The sequence below is a fragment of the Ailuropoda melanoleuca genome, chromosome 16, assembly GCF_002007445.2.
Source record: "Ailuropoda melanoleuca isolate Jingjing chromosome 16, ASM200744v2, whole genome shotgun sequence".
Lineage (NCBI taxonomy): Eukaryota > Metazoa > Chordata > Mammalia > Carnivora > Ursidae > Ailuropoda > Ailuropoda melanoleuca.
The window spans coordinates 38376066-38394253 of record NC_048233.1 but is presented as its reverse complement, the minus strand read 5'-3'; the positions used below and the strand labels follow the sequence as shown (position 1 = coordinate 38394253).

General features: G+C 37.6%; 1 protein-coding gene across 1 annotated transcript in view; it reads left to right on the top strand.

Annotated features, from left to right (window-relative positions):
• The window catches only part of LOC100475226 (olfactory receptor 10AD1), a 145481-nt gene extending 133063 nt beyond the window's left edge, over nucleotides 1–12418 (top strand). The window contains exon 2 of the mRNA XM_034644725.1: nucleotides 11424–12418. Coding sequence (XP_034500616.1) covers nucleotides 11431–12387 — 957 coding nt within the window. The 5' untranslated portion in view covers nucleotides 11424–11430 and the 3' untranslated portion in view covers nucleotides 12388–12418. The remainder of the gene's footprint in view (nucleotides 1–11423) is intronic.
• Nucleotides 12419–18188: the final 5770 nt, after the last annotated feature.

Sequence of the window (18188 nt, the reverse complement as noted above, 5' to 3'; positions counted from 1 at the left end):
TTTTCATGATTTCTTGTGTGACCTAGACAAAGTCCTCAAGGTCAAATTCCTTTAGTGGTCAGATAGACAATGCCTTGGCATGACAGTGGGGAGTCTTGGGACTGGAGGGACTTGAGGCTTGTGCAAACAGAGACCAGCACTAAACTCCAGTTAGTTGTTGATGAGAGTAGGTACAGTGCAGCAAGACCTTCTGATTGTTCTTCCCAGAGAAGCTAGAATCTAGATTTCTATGTGAGATATCCTTCAGAGAAGACTGTAAGCTTAATAAAACACATCTGTGTGGGGCAGAGGGCTGATATATCACCTTTGGTTCAGAAGTTCCCCTTCATTCAAAATTCAGTTCTGTTTTCTTCCAGTTTTTCTGTGAGTTTTTGAAATATATTCAAAAATTTATGGAACTATCATTAGGTTGTGATGTGAAGCATCTAGTTGCTTTCTTAAACTAAAGGAAAGAGATTAATTTATATTTCTTTTGTCTTATCCTCAAGTTTCCCTCTTTCTTTTTTGGAAAGCAGAAGGATCAATGAAATAATGAAATATTAAATGTCATGATGGTGTTTTCTCTAATTGTAAAAGAATAATTGTCACTTTTTTCTGTATGATGGACTTATATCAAATTCTCTCATTTCCTGATTAATACAATATAATATGCTTGTTGGAAATTAAGGCAGAAGGGTCCATATATAAATTAGAATTTAAAACTCCTTGAAATGCTCCAAAGAAAGCTGAATAGAAGGGGAGAAGCGCACAAAGTAATGCAAAATTTTCAGAGGATTAAAATAATCTAATCGTGTTTTAAATATTGCAAATTTGGCAAATATGAATTTCAAGCAGATTTCAAGTTTGTGGATTACATAATTAGAAAGTGATTACAAAAATTACAGTTTAAATATTCATTTCCTTGTTCAAAAATCATTAATTAAAAGTTTATGTTGGAGAACCAGTAGATATTTTTTTTCCACAATTATGTCCCTGTAGTTATTTTTCCCTCACTATTTTGATACTGAGATTGATTCTATGTTAATGAATACAAACATTAGAATCAGAATTATACCAGCACCAAATTCACATAAATTACTGATATGAAACTACTCTTAATAATTAATTCCATTAACTTGAATTAATCCCTTAATCAATTTTCTAATATAGTACTTAAGATATTTCCAATTTTGTTATGAGGAGAGGTGAGGGGGATGGGGTAACTGGGTGATGGGCATTAAGGAGGGCACTTGATGTAATGATCACTGGGTGTTATATGAGACTGATGAATCACTAAACTCTACCTCTGAAACTAATAATACACTATATGTTAATTGATTTTAAATAAAATAAAAATAATAAAAAATAAAAATAAAAACTATAAAAAATACTAAATTATTTTCATCCAGACTAATTCATTTATGTTTAACTTATCAAACAGTTCTGTTATCAGCTTTTGTCCAAATCAAATTTTACTTAATAGCTTCTGCTACTATGGGTTTTCTTTTGCGGGCATTAGTTTTATCCAGTCCCATTTTCCCAGGTCAAAATTTATAGATCTACATCTTACTACATCCAGTTTTGCTATTTTCAGTTTTATTTTTGTATGGATTGTTTCTGTCAGTTATATTTAGTATTTATTTCTTAGCTAATCCATTATAAAATTGTTAGATATCTCAGTATTGGTCTATTCCCAAGAACTGTTATAAAACCAGTTTAATTCTTCAAATTCTTATGAGGGCCTTGTGTAAACTGTACACAGCACTCGTGGCTCAAAGAGAAAATAGTGTTGCATGGTGACAGATGGTAGCTACACCTGTGGTGAACATAGCATAATGTATAGAAGTGTTGCATCACTACGTTGTATACCTGAAACTAATGTAACATCATGTGTCAGCTATCCCCAAAAAGAAAAGAGAGCAAATAATGGCATAAAAAGAGCTTACTTCTAAAAAATTAAGCTATTTTCAGGGCACCTGAGTGGCTCAGTCGGTTAAGCAGTTAAGCGTCTGCCTTCAGCTCAGGTCATGATCCCAGGGTCCTGGGATTGAGCCCCGCATCGGGCTCCCTGCTCTGCTTCTCCCTCTCCCACTCCCCCTGCTTGTGCTTGCTTGCTCTCTCTCTGTGTCAAATAAAATCTTTTTAAAAAAATTAAGCTACTTTCAGTAAAAGAAAGTGGAGGAGGAGCGATAGGTTATTGGGGAAGGCTTTGTTGAGGAGGTGGCATGTGATCTGCATCACCAAAAATAAGAAGGAATTCACCAGCTGCCAATAAGGGTGAAGGGAGAGCATTACATAGAAAGCAAGCAGCATGTGTGAAAGCATGGAGGCAGGAAGGAGTGGAGTGTGTGTAGAGTAGGCACCAACTCATAGCGGAATGAACAGATGGATGCGGTTGTGTATGGTAAATAGTAACTGCAGTGTAGGGTGCATAAAGGTGGTGGAGGAGGTTGGAATGAGAGAATGAAAGGCTAATTGGATATGGAGATGAATGAGGAAGAAGCAGGAGAGGTCACCCAGTCTCCTACTTCAGTGAGTGGGTGTGTCTTGACGCTGTTAAACAAGAAAGCAAACAGGAAGACACGTAGGCTCCGGTGCGCTCTGCTTTTGGACCATTTTGATCTGAAACAAGACCTGATGCTCTGAAATCTGTCCTAATTCTAAAGACCACAGAAAAGGTTTTTCATTACTCCTTGGTCAGTCACTTTGATGCTTTCAAATCCCTCATTAAAATCCATAAAGTATTCTTTGTCTCAATTTTAATACTCTTGTTGCACTTACCTCCATTCTTATCAGTCTGTCTTGCGGGAGTTGGAGAACAGCTGGTTGCTGTATTGGAATAGGGGTATTTTCAGATTGTTCTTTCTTAACCTCTTAAATCTCTCTTTTCAGTGTTCTGATTCAACTGCCTCCTTAGCATATAACTCTTTGTTTCAGGGATGATCTGATCAACCTGTCAGCCAAGGGTATTATACACATTCAATTTTTAAAAATGCAAAATGTGCTTACTTAGTTCTTATTATACTTTCCTGCATGTCTCCAATCGATTTCTTCTTTAGTTGTTTCTTTTCTTATTTCTGGAAACTTTAAAGGTAATGAGGAAATAAGGATAGCAAGGCAGGGGAAAGGTCTCATGAATATTCAGCTTGAGGGAAAATGCTAAAATGGTCAATAAATGTATTCAAATTTCAAAGGGACTTCCCCCTCCACACACACAATAAACTGTTCTCTACCGTGATTAAATTCAAAGAATGAGAAATATAACCACAAGGAAATGTGGGTTATAACATATGTCTGTGTGCATGCATATTCCTGACTCAATGGGACATTAATTAATGGTATAACCTGCAAAAAGTAGTAACATCTCTGCCTTAGGCAAATTGGTATGGTGGAAAAGGTATTCTAAGGACTTTAAAGGCCTGGTCTGAGTTTCATTGCTTTCATTTAATATATATAAGATCTTAAGCAAGTTACTTTAGCTCTCTGAGCCTCAGTTCCCTGATCTGTAAAACGGAGGTAATATCTACTTGCAGGATTTGTGTCAGAGCTAAACGGGATAATATATGTGAATATGCTGTGTAAACTATAAATTACTATAAATGGGTAAAGTTTTATCTGAGTAGACATTGATTTGGAATGATTTGAGAGGTTATATGTGAGGGATTGTATAAACTTATAGGGGCACCGTCTTTTCCAGAGAGGACCCCAGCATCTGCTGTTCTCCCTGGGCTAGCTCATCCTCAGGGTCCATGAGGCTGTCTTTCTTACCTGTTGCCGTGATTTGGTGACAAAAAGACTATTTTCAGCCATAGCAACAGAATGAGGTAAGACGGTTTCCAAAAGATTGTCCCATTTCGTGTATGTACCATAATATATGTAACCAGAGCCCAACTGCAGGATACTTATTTCTAGAGCGGAGATGCACAGGGAGGCCAAAGTGTTTCCTGTAACATTACTCCTTCCTGATGGGAGAAATTTAGGTAGAAATTCTGGCCTCCCCATAGGTTGAGGCAAGAAACATAAAGAGAGGAGAAATTCAGTCTATTCCTAAAAGTATCTTCTGCAAATAATGATAATTCTGCCCTTTCCTTTTCATTCCAGTGGTGTACTGGAGCCAGTTGGAACCAGCTCTCGAGAGCCAATTATTAAATTTTTAGGAGTTTTAAGAACTGGCTGTCAAATACATCTGTTAAAAACAAATTATCTAAACTTACTACTAAATCAGTTATATTAAAAAACAAAGGTAATACCAAAAATTCATCACTTCCTAAGTTGTTTTTTTAGTACGTTTTACTATTATCTATGCTCTCAAGGTTATTTACATCTATTATATCTGTATGTTGTAAAAATTATGTAATAGTAACCTAATGAGCATCCTTTCCTAAAGCATGTTTAGTGGTGTCACATTTCTAGCTTGAAATAGATCATGGTGGGAGTACTTACACATGGAAATTGGCAAATGCTACAAATCAGAGCCCCTCCCAGAGCCATCTGTTAAATACTTACCAGTACACCACTCCTTTAATTCATTTGTCATATGCTTTGGCTAGTACTTGTAGGGCAATGCTGAAGGTATGGGGGTAGTTGACAACGAAGCCTCTGGAATCAGACTCCCTAGATTTGAATTCAAGCTTCACTGTTTATTTACTGTGTGACCCTGGACAAGTTATTGACTCTTTCTGTGATATTAAAAGAAAGATTATCTGCCCCATGTATTATTTTAAAGTTTAGAACACTTACTACTTAAGGCACATGTAAAACAAACAATACTTAATACATAGTATGCATTATAATTACTTTAATTTAGATACATTTTTGAATTATAACATGAAAGCCTCTTTCTAGGCCTATTTTACTAATGATTTTTAAAAATCAGACAACACTGTTGAATTTTATCAGATGTCTTAACATCTCATTGATTAGAAGTTTTTCATCTCTGACATATTAACATCATGAGTTATATTAATTTGGTTGCAAATTGGACTTACCTGCAGATTATGAGACTGATGCGCTGCCTACTACGCTAAGAGGGCAGCCAGAGACTGTGGACTCTGGGAAACAAACTGAGGGCTTCAGAGGGGAGAGGGGTGGGGGATTGGGCTAGACCGGTGATGGGTATTAAGGAGGGCACATATTGCATGGAGCACTGGGTGTTATACGCAAACAATGAATCATGGAACTTCACATCAAAAAGTAGGAATGTACTGTATGGTGACTAACATAACATAATAAAAAATTTTTAAAAAAAGAATACTTAAGTATTAAAAAAAAAAACCAAATTGGACTTACCTGGGGAACTTTTAAAAATATTGAGGACTGAGCCCTCTCAATACATTCTGTTTTAATTTGTCTGATGTGCAGCCAGGGCATGGAGATATTTTATTAATTTTAATTCCAGCATCATTAATGTACAGTGTTATATTAGTTTCAGGTGCACAATATAGTGATTCAGCAATTCTGTACATTACTCAGTGCTTATCATGATAACTGTACTCTTAATCCTTTTCACCTGTTTCAGCCATTCACCCATCTACCTCCCCTCTGGTACCCATCCGTTTGTTCTCTATAGTTAAGAGTCTGTTTTTCAGTTTATCTCATTTTTCTTTATTTTATTTCTTCAATTCCACTTACGAGTGAAATCATATAGTATTTGTCTTTCTCTGACTGACGTATTTCACTTAGCATTACACTCTCTAGCTCCATCCATGTTGCAAATGACAAGATTTCTTTCTTTTTATGGCAAAATAATATTCCATTGTGTATATACACCACATCTTTATTCATCCATCTATCAATGGACACTTGGTATGCTTCCATAATTTAGCTATTGTAAATAATGCTGCAATAAACATAGGGGTGCCTATATCTTTTCAAATTAGTGTTTTTGTATTCTTTGGGCAAATACCCAGTAAGTGGAATTACTATGTTCCATTACATAGTGGATTATATAGTAATTCTATTTTTAATTTTTGAGGAACCCCCATACTGTTTTCCCCAGTCACTGCACCAGTTTGCATTCCCACCAATGGTGCAAGAGGGTTTTTTTTTCTCCACATCCTCGCCAACACTTGTTATTTCATGTGTTTTTTATTTTAGCCATTCTGAAACATGTGAGGTGATACCTCAGTGTGATTTTTATTTGCATTTCCCTGATGATGAGTGATGTTGAGTATCCTTTCATGTGCCTGTTGTCCATCTGGATATCTTCTTTGGAGAAATGTCTGTTCATATCTTCTGCCAAGGGGACATTTAAAAACTCTTCAAGTGACTATAATGTGAAGCCAAGGTTTAGAACAACTGCATTTCATTCCTTTCACTCAGAATAGTAGCTTATCTTGATTTATCTCTTTTTTTATCTTTTTTTTAATAATAATTTTTATTATGTTGTGTTAGTCACCATACAGTATATCCTTAGTTTTTGATGTAGTGTTCCATGATTCATTATTTATCTCTTTTTTTTAATGAATTTCTTTAACGAATTTAAAGAACACTTTTTAGTGATTTATATTTGCCTAGAGACTTCTCTCTTCCTCTAGTGCATATTTTCCCTTTCTGGTCTTCCTTAGGTTCTCTTTGTTTATCTGCTTCTAACCCCTTCAGCAGTTTTATTTTGTTTTATTTCATTTATCTTTAATCCTTTTTGTTAAGTGATAAAACTATTTCAGGCTACTAACTTTTACTCTAACAAATACCTGTGTATGGCACTTATTAATAATATGCTACTTTTTATTATCAGTATTTTTTAGATAGTCTGTAATTACTGTTTTGATTGCCTGTTTGATCTAAGGATGGTTTTCAGATGGTTTTTTGCCCCCCAATTTTCAAGTAGGTGGGATTATTTTCATAATCATGTCTAGTCTTATTGTTGTCACAGAACTTCTTTTGAGTTACTTGGACAATGCTTCTAAAACATCTGCTTGATCTTTTTAAAAAAATTTTATTATTGAAGTACATATGCTTTCTCTTAATTGAAGTGTGTAACACCAGGCACTTAAAAAAAGGAAAGCCACTGATATAGTGAGTTTAATAAACAGAAAAAGAAGTGGCACCAGCTGCCCTTCCAACCAGGCAAATTGGTTTCCTAGTTTTATTAGCCTTCTTCTTGGGAAGGAAGTGCTTGAGACTGGATGCACCAGAATCCCAGGTGTGTGCTCAGGACTAAGGCTTTTTCATTGCTTCCCTTACACACCCTTGTTTATCAGAAGCAAGTCTGCTCTAAAGTCATTACATTAAGCAGAGTCCACAAACATCTTCTTAAAGGGGCAGATAGTAAATATTTTAGGCTTTGTGTGTTGGGTTACTAATATTGTATGGAATGTATTTATAATAAAAAATTATTCATTGTTTATCTGAAAAATACATTTAATGAAGCATCTTATATTTTAGTTGCTAAATCTGACAACCTAATTTATAGGCTATATGGTCTCTGTGGCAACTATTAAGTTCTGCCATTGTAGTGGGAATACAATTATAGAAATACATAAGTAAATAGGTGTGGCTGTGTTACAGTTAAACTCTGTAAAAATAGTCAGTGGACTTTATTTGGCTCAGGGGCCATAATTTGCCCATCCCTGTATTAAACCAGTAGTTTTCAATGTTTAATGTGCATCAGAATCACATAGAGGGCTTGTTAAAACACTGGCTTCTGGGCCCCGTCCCCAGAGTTTATGATTCAGTAGTTGGGGTGAAGCCCAACAATTTGCATTTTCATGAAGATCTCAGGTAATGCTGCTGCTGGTGGTGGTCTGTGGGCCACACTTTGAGTACCACTGCATTATAAGAAATGCCTGTTGCATTTTTATTCCTAAAATCCACTCAGAGGAACACAGGCCTATTTATTATTATTCATTCAAAAATTTCACCAATCTTATAAGACAAAAAATTTAAGTGCTGAAATTTAAATATTCTCGTGGCCAAATCTTCTTGATCAGCACTGCTTCCCTAGCACATATGGTACCTTTGGGCTAATCATAAAAAGTCACTCTCTCTCAGGGAAGAATTAGAAAAAAAATGCACCGCGCTTCCCCTGAACTCACACCTCACCAGCGTGCATAGCTTGATAAATTGAGCACAGGCTAGATTGCACAGCCTAAATTTCAGCATTCACTCTTTCCTTCAGGGGCTTTGTGCCATACACAAATGACACAACACTCCTGCTAACCCTGCCGACCAGAAGAATGTTATCTACAATTTATTTATCAAAAAAACACATTCTAAATTTAAAATATTCTGTAAGAATTTACTTCTTTCCTTGAAGTAAAACAAAAACAAAAAAAACCCAACAAACAATATTCTCTTTTTTTCATTTGGATTTGACAGACTTTTTTCAGCTTTAATGAGGTATAATTGACAAAATCATAAGATATTTAAAGTGCACAATGATGATAAACAATATTGGTAAGCAAAATCCTGTATACAAGCTGACCAGCCACCTGTGCTCTTTTTCTCCCTCTTTCTTCCCAAGGGAAGAAAATAAACGCAATTTTAAGAAATCTCCTCTATACAGAAATTGAAGAATATGAATGCCTAGTGTTAGCATAGTGAATATAATCTGAACTGTTTTGCCTCTTTGGAATTCATTTAAGGTTTCTTTATACTCTAATAGATCAACAGTGTTTTACAAGTGTTCTATGACCCTTCAAAAGAGTACATTCCTTATATGGAGGCATAGAGTTTGAAATATATTTGCTTATATGTATGCTTTTTTGTTAATATTATCCATATATTATATAGATTCTCTATATTCTTACTTATCCCCTTGATCTAATGACTTGGAATATAGTATAATACCAATGAAGTCAGAGAGAAAGTTCTCATGCATGAGTCTATATCCCTGGCACCTTGCACAATATTTGGAATATAGTAGGCACTCACATATTAAATGAGTAAAATTTTTAGCTGTAAAATGGGATGGAATGCAAGTGTTCCCAGTGGCCCATTCAAACAAAAAGTGAATTTTTATCCTTTATACTTTCTCCCTATTGGTCTTAGAGCAGTTCTTCCAATCAGGAGTCAGTGCTGCATTTCATCCTGGAGATATACTTCTCCCCAACACTTAAGTTTTGAAGGCAGGTTCTACTCAGGCCTTATGCTAATCTTAAAAGCTTTTAAAATATAAATATAGGGGGCGCCTGGGTGGCACAGCGGTTAAGCGTCTGCCTTCGGCTCAGGGCATGATCCCGGCATTATGGGATCGAGCCCCACATCAGGCTCCTCGCTATGAGCCTGCTTCTTCCTCTCCCACTCCCCCTGCTTGTGTTCCCTCTCTCGCTGGCTGTCTCTCTCTGTCAATAAATAAATAAAATCTTTTTAAAAAATAAATAAAAAATAAAATATAAATATAGAAAACAAAATAATTGAAAAGACATGAACTAAAATATTGATGTGTTTCCCCCTGGGTGATTCTTTATCGTTATTATTAATTAATTTTATTAAACTCAATTAATTAACATATAGTGTATCATTAGTTTCAAATGTAGAATTCAGTTATTCATCCCTTGCATATTACACCCAGTGCTCATTACATCAGGTGCCCTTCTTAATGCCCATCACCCACTTACTCCATTCCTCCACCCACCTCCCCTCCAACAACTCTGTTTGTTTCCTATAATTAAGAGTCTCTTTAGGTTTGTCTCCCTCTCTGATTCATCTTATTTTATTTCTCCCTCCGTTCCCCTATGATCCTTTGTACAGTTTCTTAAATTCCACATATTAGAAACCATATGAATTGTCTTCCTCTGATTGACTTATTTCACTTAGCATAATACCCTCCAGTTCCATCCATGTTGTTGCAAATGGTAAGATTTCATCCATTTTGATGGCTGAGTAATACTTCACTCTGTGTGTGTGTGTGTGTGTGTGTGTGTGTGTGTGTGTGTGTGTATACACACCACATCTTTATCCATTCATCTGTCAATGGACATCTGGGCTCTTTCCATAGTTTGGCTAATGTGGACATTGCTGCTATAAACATTGGGGTGCAGGTGCCCCTTCAGATCACAACATTTCTATCCTTTGGATAAATACATAGTAGTACAGTTGCTGGGTTATAGGATACCTCTACTTTTAACTTTTTGAGGAACCTCCATACTGTTTTCCAGAGTGGATGCAGAAGCTTGCATTCCCACCAACAGTGTAAGAGGGTTCCCTTTTCTCTGCATCCTCGCCAGCATTTGTTGTTTCATGACTTGTTAATTTTAGCCATTCTGACTGGTGTGAGGTGATATCTCATTGTGATTTTGACTTGTATTTCCCCGATACCAACTGATGTGGAGCATTTTTTCATGTGTCTGTTGGCCATTTGGATGTCTTCTTTGGAGAAATGTCTGTTCATGTCTTCTGCCCCATTTCTTGATTAGATTATTCTTTGGGTGTTGAATTTGATAAGTTCTTTATAGATCTTAGATACTAGCCTTTATCTGATAAGACATTGCAAATATCTTCTCCCATTCCATAGGTTGCATTTTAGTTTTGTTGACTGTTCTTTGCTATGCAGAAGCTTTTGCTTTTGATGAAGTCCAAATAGTTCATTTTTGCCTTTATTTCCCTTGCCTTTGAAGACATGTCTAGCAAGAAGTTACTGCAGCCGAGATCAAAGAGGTTGCTGCCTATGTTCTCCTCTAGAATTTTGATGGGTTCCTGTCTCACATTTAGGGCTTTTGTCCATTTTGGGTCTATTTTTGTGTATGGTGTAAGGGAGTGGCCCAGTTTCATTCTTCTGCATGTGGCTGTCCAATTTTCCCAACACCATTTGTTGAAGAGACTGTCTTTTTTTCCATTGGATGTTCTTTCCTGCTTTGTTGAAGATTAGTTGACCATAGAGTTGAGGGTCCATTTCTGGGTTTTCTGTTCTATTCCTTTGATCTATGTGTCTGTTTTTTGTGCCAGTACCATAATGTCTTGATGATTCTTTTAATTTACTTAATTTTGCTTTTTTGGGTATCTCCTAGATGTTCTATAATGAACAGGCATTACTTTTATAATAAAGATGGAAAAAATGTACAATTAGAAATATCAGTCATTTTTTTCTCTGACATTTCTACTCTCTAGTTTGAGTTCTACGCATTGAGATTACATAGAAAATTCACCCTTCTAGAGGCAGAACCCATTAAGATTTATTTATAAATTTATTTTTTATTTATTTGATTCAACACTTACATATAACATACAGCGCTCGTCACAGCAGGTACTTTCTTAATATTTAAATGGACCTCTCAGATTCTCCTTGAGTCTTCTTTAAAGTTTCCCTCAAAACATTGTCACATGGCATACAGATCTTTCACTGCTAGCATTTTCACTGCCCATGACACTCCTGACTCACATGGAGTGGTACTAAAATTCCTTTCTTTTACATTCCTTTGTCCTAAATCTGTTTTTATACAACTAAGTAGTGTCTATACACAGTGACCTCATATGTGTTTTTCCTGTCCTCCCTCTTCAAGCAGGCTGCAGATGGTGGACCTAAGGAACGGGAGCACAGTGGCAGAGTTTATCCTCGTGGGCTTTGAGCAGAGCTCCTCTTCCACTTGGGCATTGCTCTTTGCCCTCTTCCTAGCCCTCTACAGCCTTGCCATGGCCATGAATGGCCTCATCATCTTCATCACCTGGACAGACCCCAGGCTCAACAGCCCCATGTACTTCTTCCTTGGCCACCTGTCCTTCCTGGATGTCTGCTTCATCACCACCACCATCCCACAGATGCTGATCCACCTAGTTGTCAAGAACCACATTGTCTCCTTTGCCTCCTGCTTGACCCAGATGTATCTGGTTTTTGGTGTAGGTGTGGCCGAGTGCATACTCTTGGCTTTTATGGCCTATGACCGTTATGTTGCCATCTGCCACCCACTCAGCTATGCCCAGATCATGAGCCGGCAGGTTTGTGTGAAGCTAGTAAGTACTGCCTGGTTCTTTGGGCTTATCAATGGCATTCTTCTTGATTATATGACATTTCGTGGCCCATTCTGTAGGGACAACCACATAGAAAACTTCTTCTGTGAGGCCCCCATAGTGATCGCTCTCTCTTGTGGAGACCCCCAGTTTAGTCTGAAGATGATCTTTGCCGATGCCATCGTGGTGCTGCTCAGCCCCATGGTGCTCATTGTCATCTCTTATGCTCGTATCCTGGCCTCCATCCTTGGCAGAGCCTCCTCCTCAGGTCGTGGAAAGACCTTTTCTACTTGCGCTTCCCACCTGACTGTGGTCATCTTTTTCTACACTTCAGCCATGTTCTCTTATATGAACCCTCGCAGCACACATGGCCCTGACAAAGACAAGCCCTTCTCCCTCCTCTACACCATCATCACCCCCATGTGCAACCCCATCATCTATAGTTTTCGAAACAAGGAAATGAAGGGGGCCGTGGTAAGGGCCCTTGGGAAGACCAGCCTGGCCCAGGCGGAGTCTATCTAGTGGATCTAGTGTGAAGCCTCCTGGAAGAGAAGTTCCCTCCCCCAGCACTGACAATTGGGTAACTCTCCAGTGCTCAAGGAAAGAGCATTCCTAATTCTCTTCTTATTAGCATCAGTCCTGGAAGATCATGTTGATGTCTAATGCTCATCTGTCTGATTTCCTCCCAGGGTAGATTCATCCATCGTAATTCCTCTTACTGATACATGCCCATGATTGGAGGGGCAAGTGTAATGAAATGGAAAAGTTTATTCCAAAATTGGGGGAAAGGTAGTAGGGTCCTCAACAGAAGGAAGTAATAGGATGACCAGTCCATTCTTCGGAATGTTTCTTTCCAGGGCAAAGACAATTAGCAAGAGCTCCATCTTTGGGAAAAGAGCATACTGAAAGCCATGAGGAAAACAAAGGGATGTATAGAAGTTAGGGAAAAAGCAGTAGGTGGGAGACATATGCTAAGAGGTGTATGATATTATCCCTATATGGTGGCTTCAAAATTATTCAAAAAGTTCGCAGAAAAAATAAGAACTGCTGAATGGGATTGTGTTACTCCTCAAAGGAAGCAAGAGAAGGAGGTATATGCCAAATACATGTGAATTGTTAGTGGGGAGATGGGACAGCAGAAGCAAGAGCAGGAAGTCTGAGGAGAGCACCCACTTCCCCAGACTGTGAACTGGGAGTGGTAGCTATAGAACAAAATCTCCTAGGGTCAAGGAAGCTTCCAGGGACATCTGCATTTTATAAGAATATAAAAAGAGCACTTTAACTTATTTTTGCATTTGTCTGCTTCCACTGGAAGATTTTGTCACTGGCCTGGATGCATATTCTGCAATTTAAATGTTTCCCTTTTCTTCATGAAGATTCCTTCCTATATCTTGTTTTATTTATAATACACTACATTTCCTGAGACTTGCTCACCTCTCTTCTTTCTCCCCCACCCCTAGTCAGTTACCTACTATCTAGAGCAGGGGTTCTCAGCGGGGATGATTTTCTCCCCCAGGAGGTATTTGGCAATATCTGAAGACATTTTTTAGTTGTCACAACGGAGGGAGGGTGTATGCTACTGGCACCTGGTAGGTAGAGGCCAGGGATGCTGCTGAACATCCTACAATTCACAGAACAGCACCCACAGTAAAGAACTATGCAGCCCAAGAAATCCTTACTGCTGAGCTTGAGTAACCCTGGTCAGGAGATGAAGTATTAAAAGAAGAGAATGAGGAAGATGGTGAAAGGTATTGATATGGGGAAGGCAGGAGGAAACCAAGAATTTAGAATTCAGAATTCTTTTTTTTTAATAAAAATTTTTATTATGTTAGTCACAATACAGTACATCCCAAGTTTTTTATAGAATTCAGAATTCTATCTACAAAGACATTCCTGGTTTACTGTGAGCAAGCTTTCTGCTGCCACTGCCATGGCAACAATCTGTGTAAGTACTTGTGATAAAACCTGCGCTAAAACCTCTGTGTTTGTCTCTATCTGAGCCTACTTCTACTCCTCCAGTTTTCCCAAGTTATAAGTCTTTTCCTACCCAATCATGCCCTCCTGCCTGCCACTAGCATGGACAGCTACTTAAGTTCTGCCCTTTTCCTCTGTTACTTCAACCCAAACTTCACCCATGGAGCGGTCATCTTTCCCTTGTTCCCATTAATCTCACATTCCTGCCCAACTAAATCCTAACATTCATCACCTTTGCTCATTTACAGTAGGACTCCTGCACATGTCATTTAGTGCAACCTGTGAAAACCGTGTGGGAATACTTATGGGAATACTTCCTCCAATGTCAACATTTTTCTCATTCTCAAGATTTATCAATCTCCTTTCACCAATGCTTATATTTCTCCACCCATATGTTCCAATTGTAGGAAAGGTCCACTCTACCTTTTATGTGTGCTGGATATTTTCTGTTACCCTTTAGAACTAAAGCATGCATCCACATTGTGACCTCCTGTGGTGGCCATGTAGCAAGGGAGTACGGGCAGCCTCCAGGAGCTGATGGCAATGCCTGACAGCCAACAAGGACATAGATACCTCAATGGTACAACAGCAAAGAATAGATTTTGCCAACAACTGGTGAGCTTGGGAGAGGACCCTGAGCCTCAGATGAAACTTACAGCCTGGTTGACACCTTGATTTCAGTCTGGTGAGACCCTGAGCAGAATTCCCAGCCAACCATACCCAGACTCCTGACCCAAGGAAATTGTAAGATAGTAAGTGTGTGTTACTTTGAGTCCCTGAACTTGGGTAATTTGTTACACAGCGATAGACTACTAATACAAGCTTTTTAAATTCTAACATAATACCATGGAGAAAATTAAGACATTAAATCTGCTTAAATAGAAAAAAGTACTAGAAAAAAATATTATTTTCCACAAATGATGAAAGAAGAAGGAAAGCATGAACACACTTGTAATCCTAAAGATAAATCATTAGCTTAAGAGTATTTCATAAAACTGAAGATGACACAAAGAAATGGAAAGACATTCCATGCTTGTGGGTTGGATGAACAAATATTGTTAAAATGTCCATACTACCCAAAGCAATCCACACATTTAATGCAATCCCTATCAAAATACCAACAACATTTTTCACAGAACTAGAACAAAAAATCCTAAAAAGTAATTTGGAACCACCAAGGCCCCAAATAGCCAAAGCAATCTTGAAAAAGAAAAGCAAAGCTGGAGGTATCACAATTCCAGACTTAAAGTTATATTACAAAGCTCCAGTAATCAAAACATTCTGGTACTAGCACAAAAATAGACACATAGATCAATGGAACAGAATAGAAAACTGAGAAATAAACCCATAATTATATGGGAAACTAATCTGAGATAAAGCAGGGAAGAATATCCGATGGGGAAAAGGCATTCTCTTCAACAGATGGTGTGGGGAAAACTGGACAACTACACACAAAAGAATGAAACTGGACGACTTTTTACACCATACACAAAACTAAACTCAAAATGGAGTCAACACCTAAATGGGAGACCCAGAACCATAAAAATTATAAAGAGAGCACAGACAGTAACTTCTCTGATATCAGCCATAGCAACATTTTTCCAGCTATGTCTCCTGAGGCCAGGAAATAAAAGCAAAAATAAACTATTGGTTTTCCATCAAAATAAAAGTTTCTGCACAGCAAAGGAAACAATTGACAAAACAAAATAAGAGGCACCCAGCTAAACAGGAGAAGAGATTTGCAAATGACATATCTGATAAAGGGTTAGTGTCCAAAATCTATACAGAACTGATCCAACTCAACACCCAAAAAACAAATAATCCAATTAAAAATGGGCAGAAGACATGAACAGACACTTCTCCAAAGAAGACAGCAACATGGCCAACAGATACGTGAGAAGATGCTCAACATCACTCATCATTAGGGAAATGCAAATCAAAACTACAATGAGATATCAGCTCACACCTGTCAGAATTGCTAACATCAAAAACAAAAAATAACAAGTGTGGCAAGGATGTGCAGAAAAAGGAACCCTTTTGCACTGTTGGTGGGAATGCAAACTGGTGCAGCAACTGTGGAAAACAGTTTAAAGATTCCTCAAAAAGTTAAAAGTAGAACTACTCTACAATTCAGTAATCCCGCCACTGGGTATTTACCCAAAAAACAAAAACAAAAACAAAAAAAACTAATTCATATGGATAATGCATTGTGGGGAAGATACGTGCAGGGATAATACATGTTTCTATCAGCATTATTTACAATAGCCAAATTATGGAAACATCCCAAGTGTCTATGGAGAGATGAATGGATAAAGAAGATGTGGTATATATACACAATGCAGTATTTTCTGCCATAAAAAAGAATGAAATCTCCCCATTTGCAACAACATGGATGGAGCTCTAGCTATAGTATAATGCTAGTATAATGCTAAACGAAATAAGTGAAATACGTCAGAGAAAGACAAATGCCATATGCTTTCACTCATGGTGGAATTTAAGAAACAAAAAAAAGAGCAAAGATTAAAAAAATAAATAAGGAGAGAGACAAACCAAGAAACAGACTCTTAGATATAGAGAACAAACTGATGCTTACCAGAGGGGAGGTGGGTAGAGTGATGGGTAAAATAGGTGATGGGAATCAAGGAGTGCACTTGTCGTGATGAGCACTGGGTGATAGATATATCACTAGATGGTACTAGATGGTACCGTCACTCTATGGGATACTTGAATTACTATGAGGTACACCTGAAACTAATACAGTACTATACGTTAACTATACTGTAATTTAAATTTTTTTAAATTCTAGATTTTGGATGCTAACCCTTTATCAGATATGTCATTTGCAAATATCTTCTCCCATTCCCTAGGTTGTCTTTTAGCTTTGTTGATTGTTTCCTTCACCGTGCAGAGCTTTGTTCCTTGATGAAGTCCCAATAGTTCATTTTTGCTGTTGTCATATGGAGGTTCCTCAAAAAGGTAAAAATAGAACTACCCTATGGCCCACCAATTGCATTACTAGGTATTTACCCAAAGGATACCATAATACTGATTTGAGGGGGCACATGCACCCCAATGCTTATAGCAGCATTATCAACAACAGCCAAACTATGAAAACAGTCTGAGGGTCCACTGAATGATGAATGGATAAAGAAGATATGGTATATACATATACGTGGAGATATATATGATGACATATTACTCGGCCATCAAAAAGAATGAAATCTTGCCATTTGCAATGACATGGATGGAGGTAGAGAGTACTATGCTATGCAACACAAGTCAGAGGAAGACAAATACTATATGATTTCAATCATATGTGGAATTTAAGAAAGAAAACAGATGAACATAGGGAAAGGGGGGAAAAGAGGGAGGGAGGCAGACCATAAGTGACTCTTAACTAGAGAGAACAAGCTGCGGGTTGATGGAGGGAGGTGGGTGGGGCGTGGGCTGAATGGGTGATGCATATGAAGGAGGGCACTTGTTGTGCTGAGCACTGGGTGTTTTATATAAGTGATGAATCACTAAATTCTACCTGAAACCAAATTTACCATATATGTTAACTAACTAGAATTTATTTTTTTTAAGATTTTTATTTATTTATTTGACAGAGATAGAGACAGCCAGCGAGAGAGGGAACACAAGCAGGGGGAGTGGGAGAGGAAGAAGCAGGCTCATAGCAGAGGAGCCTGATGTGGGGCTCGATCCCATAACACCGGGATCACGCCCTGAGCCGAAGGCAGATGCTCAACCGCTATGCCACCCAGGCGCCCCTAACTAGAATTTAAATAAAAACTTGAAAAAATATTTCTATAATATTTCTATAAATAAAGAACCAGACATAGGATCTTAAGGCAAATACTATCAATCAAGCAAAAACACTCTAATTTTAGATAACTGGAAAAAGAGGGAAACACCTCAACTTTTTAAGTGATAACTTTAATACCAAAACTTAATAAAGACAAAATCAACTAATCTCACTCTCATAGTTGCAAAATCCTTAAAGAAAACTGTCTCCCACAATGTATTAAAAATATAATAGCTTATGTCATGAACAAAGTTGAGTTTATTCCAGTAATTCAGAGTTGATTGCACATCAGAAAATGAATTATGTAAATGACTAGATTAACACACAAATGAAGAAGAACCACATGCTCATCTCAGTAGATGCAGGAACGGCATCTGTTTTATTAAGCATGTATACCTGTTTATAATTAAAAAAAAAAAAAAAAACGCTTCTCAGCAGACCAGGAATAGAAATGAACTTCCTTAAGCTATTGAAGTGATTATACACCAAAACTCAACAGCAAATATCCTCCTCCCAAAGTGAAACATTAAAATTGCCCTCAGAT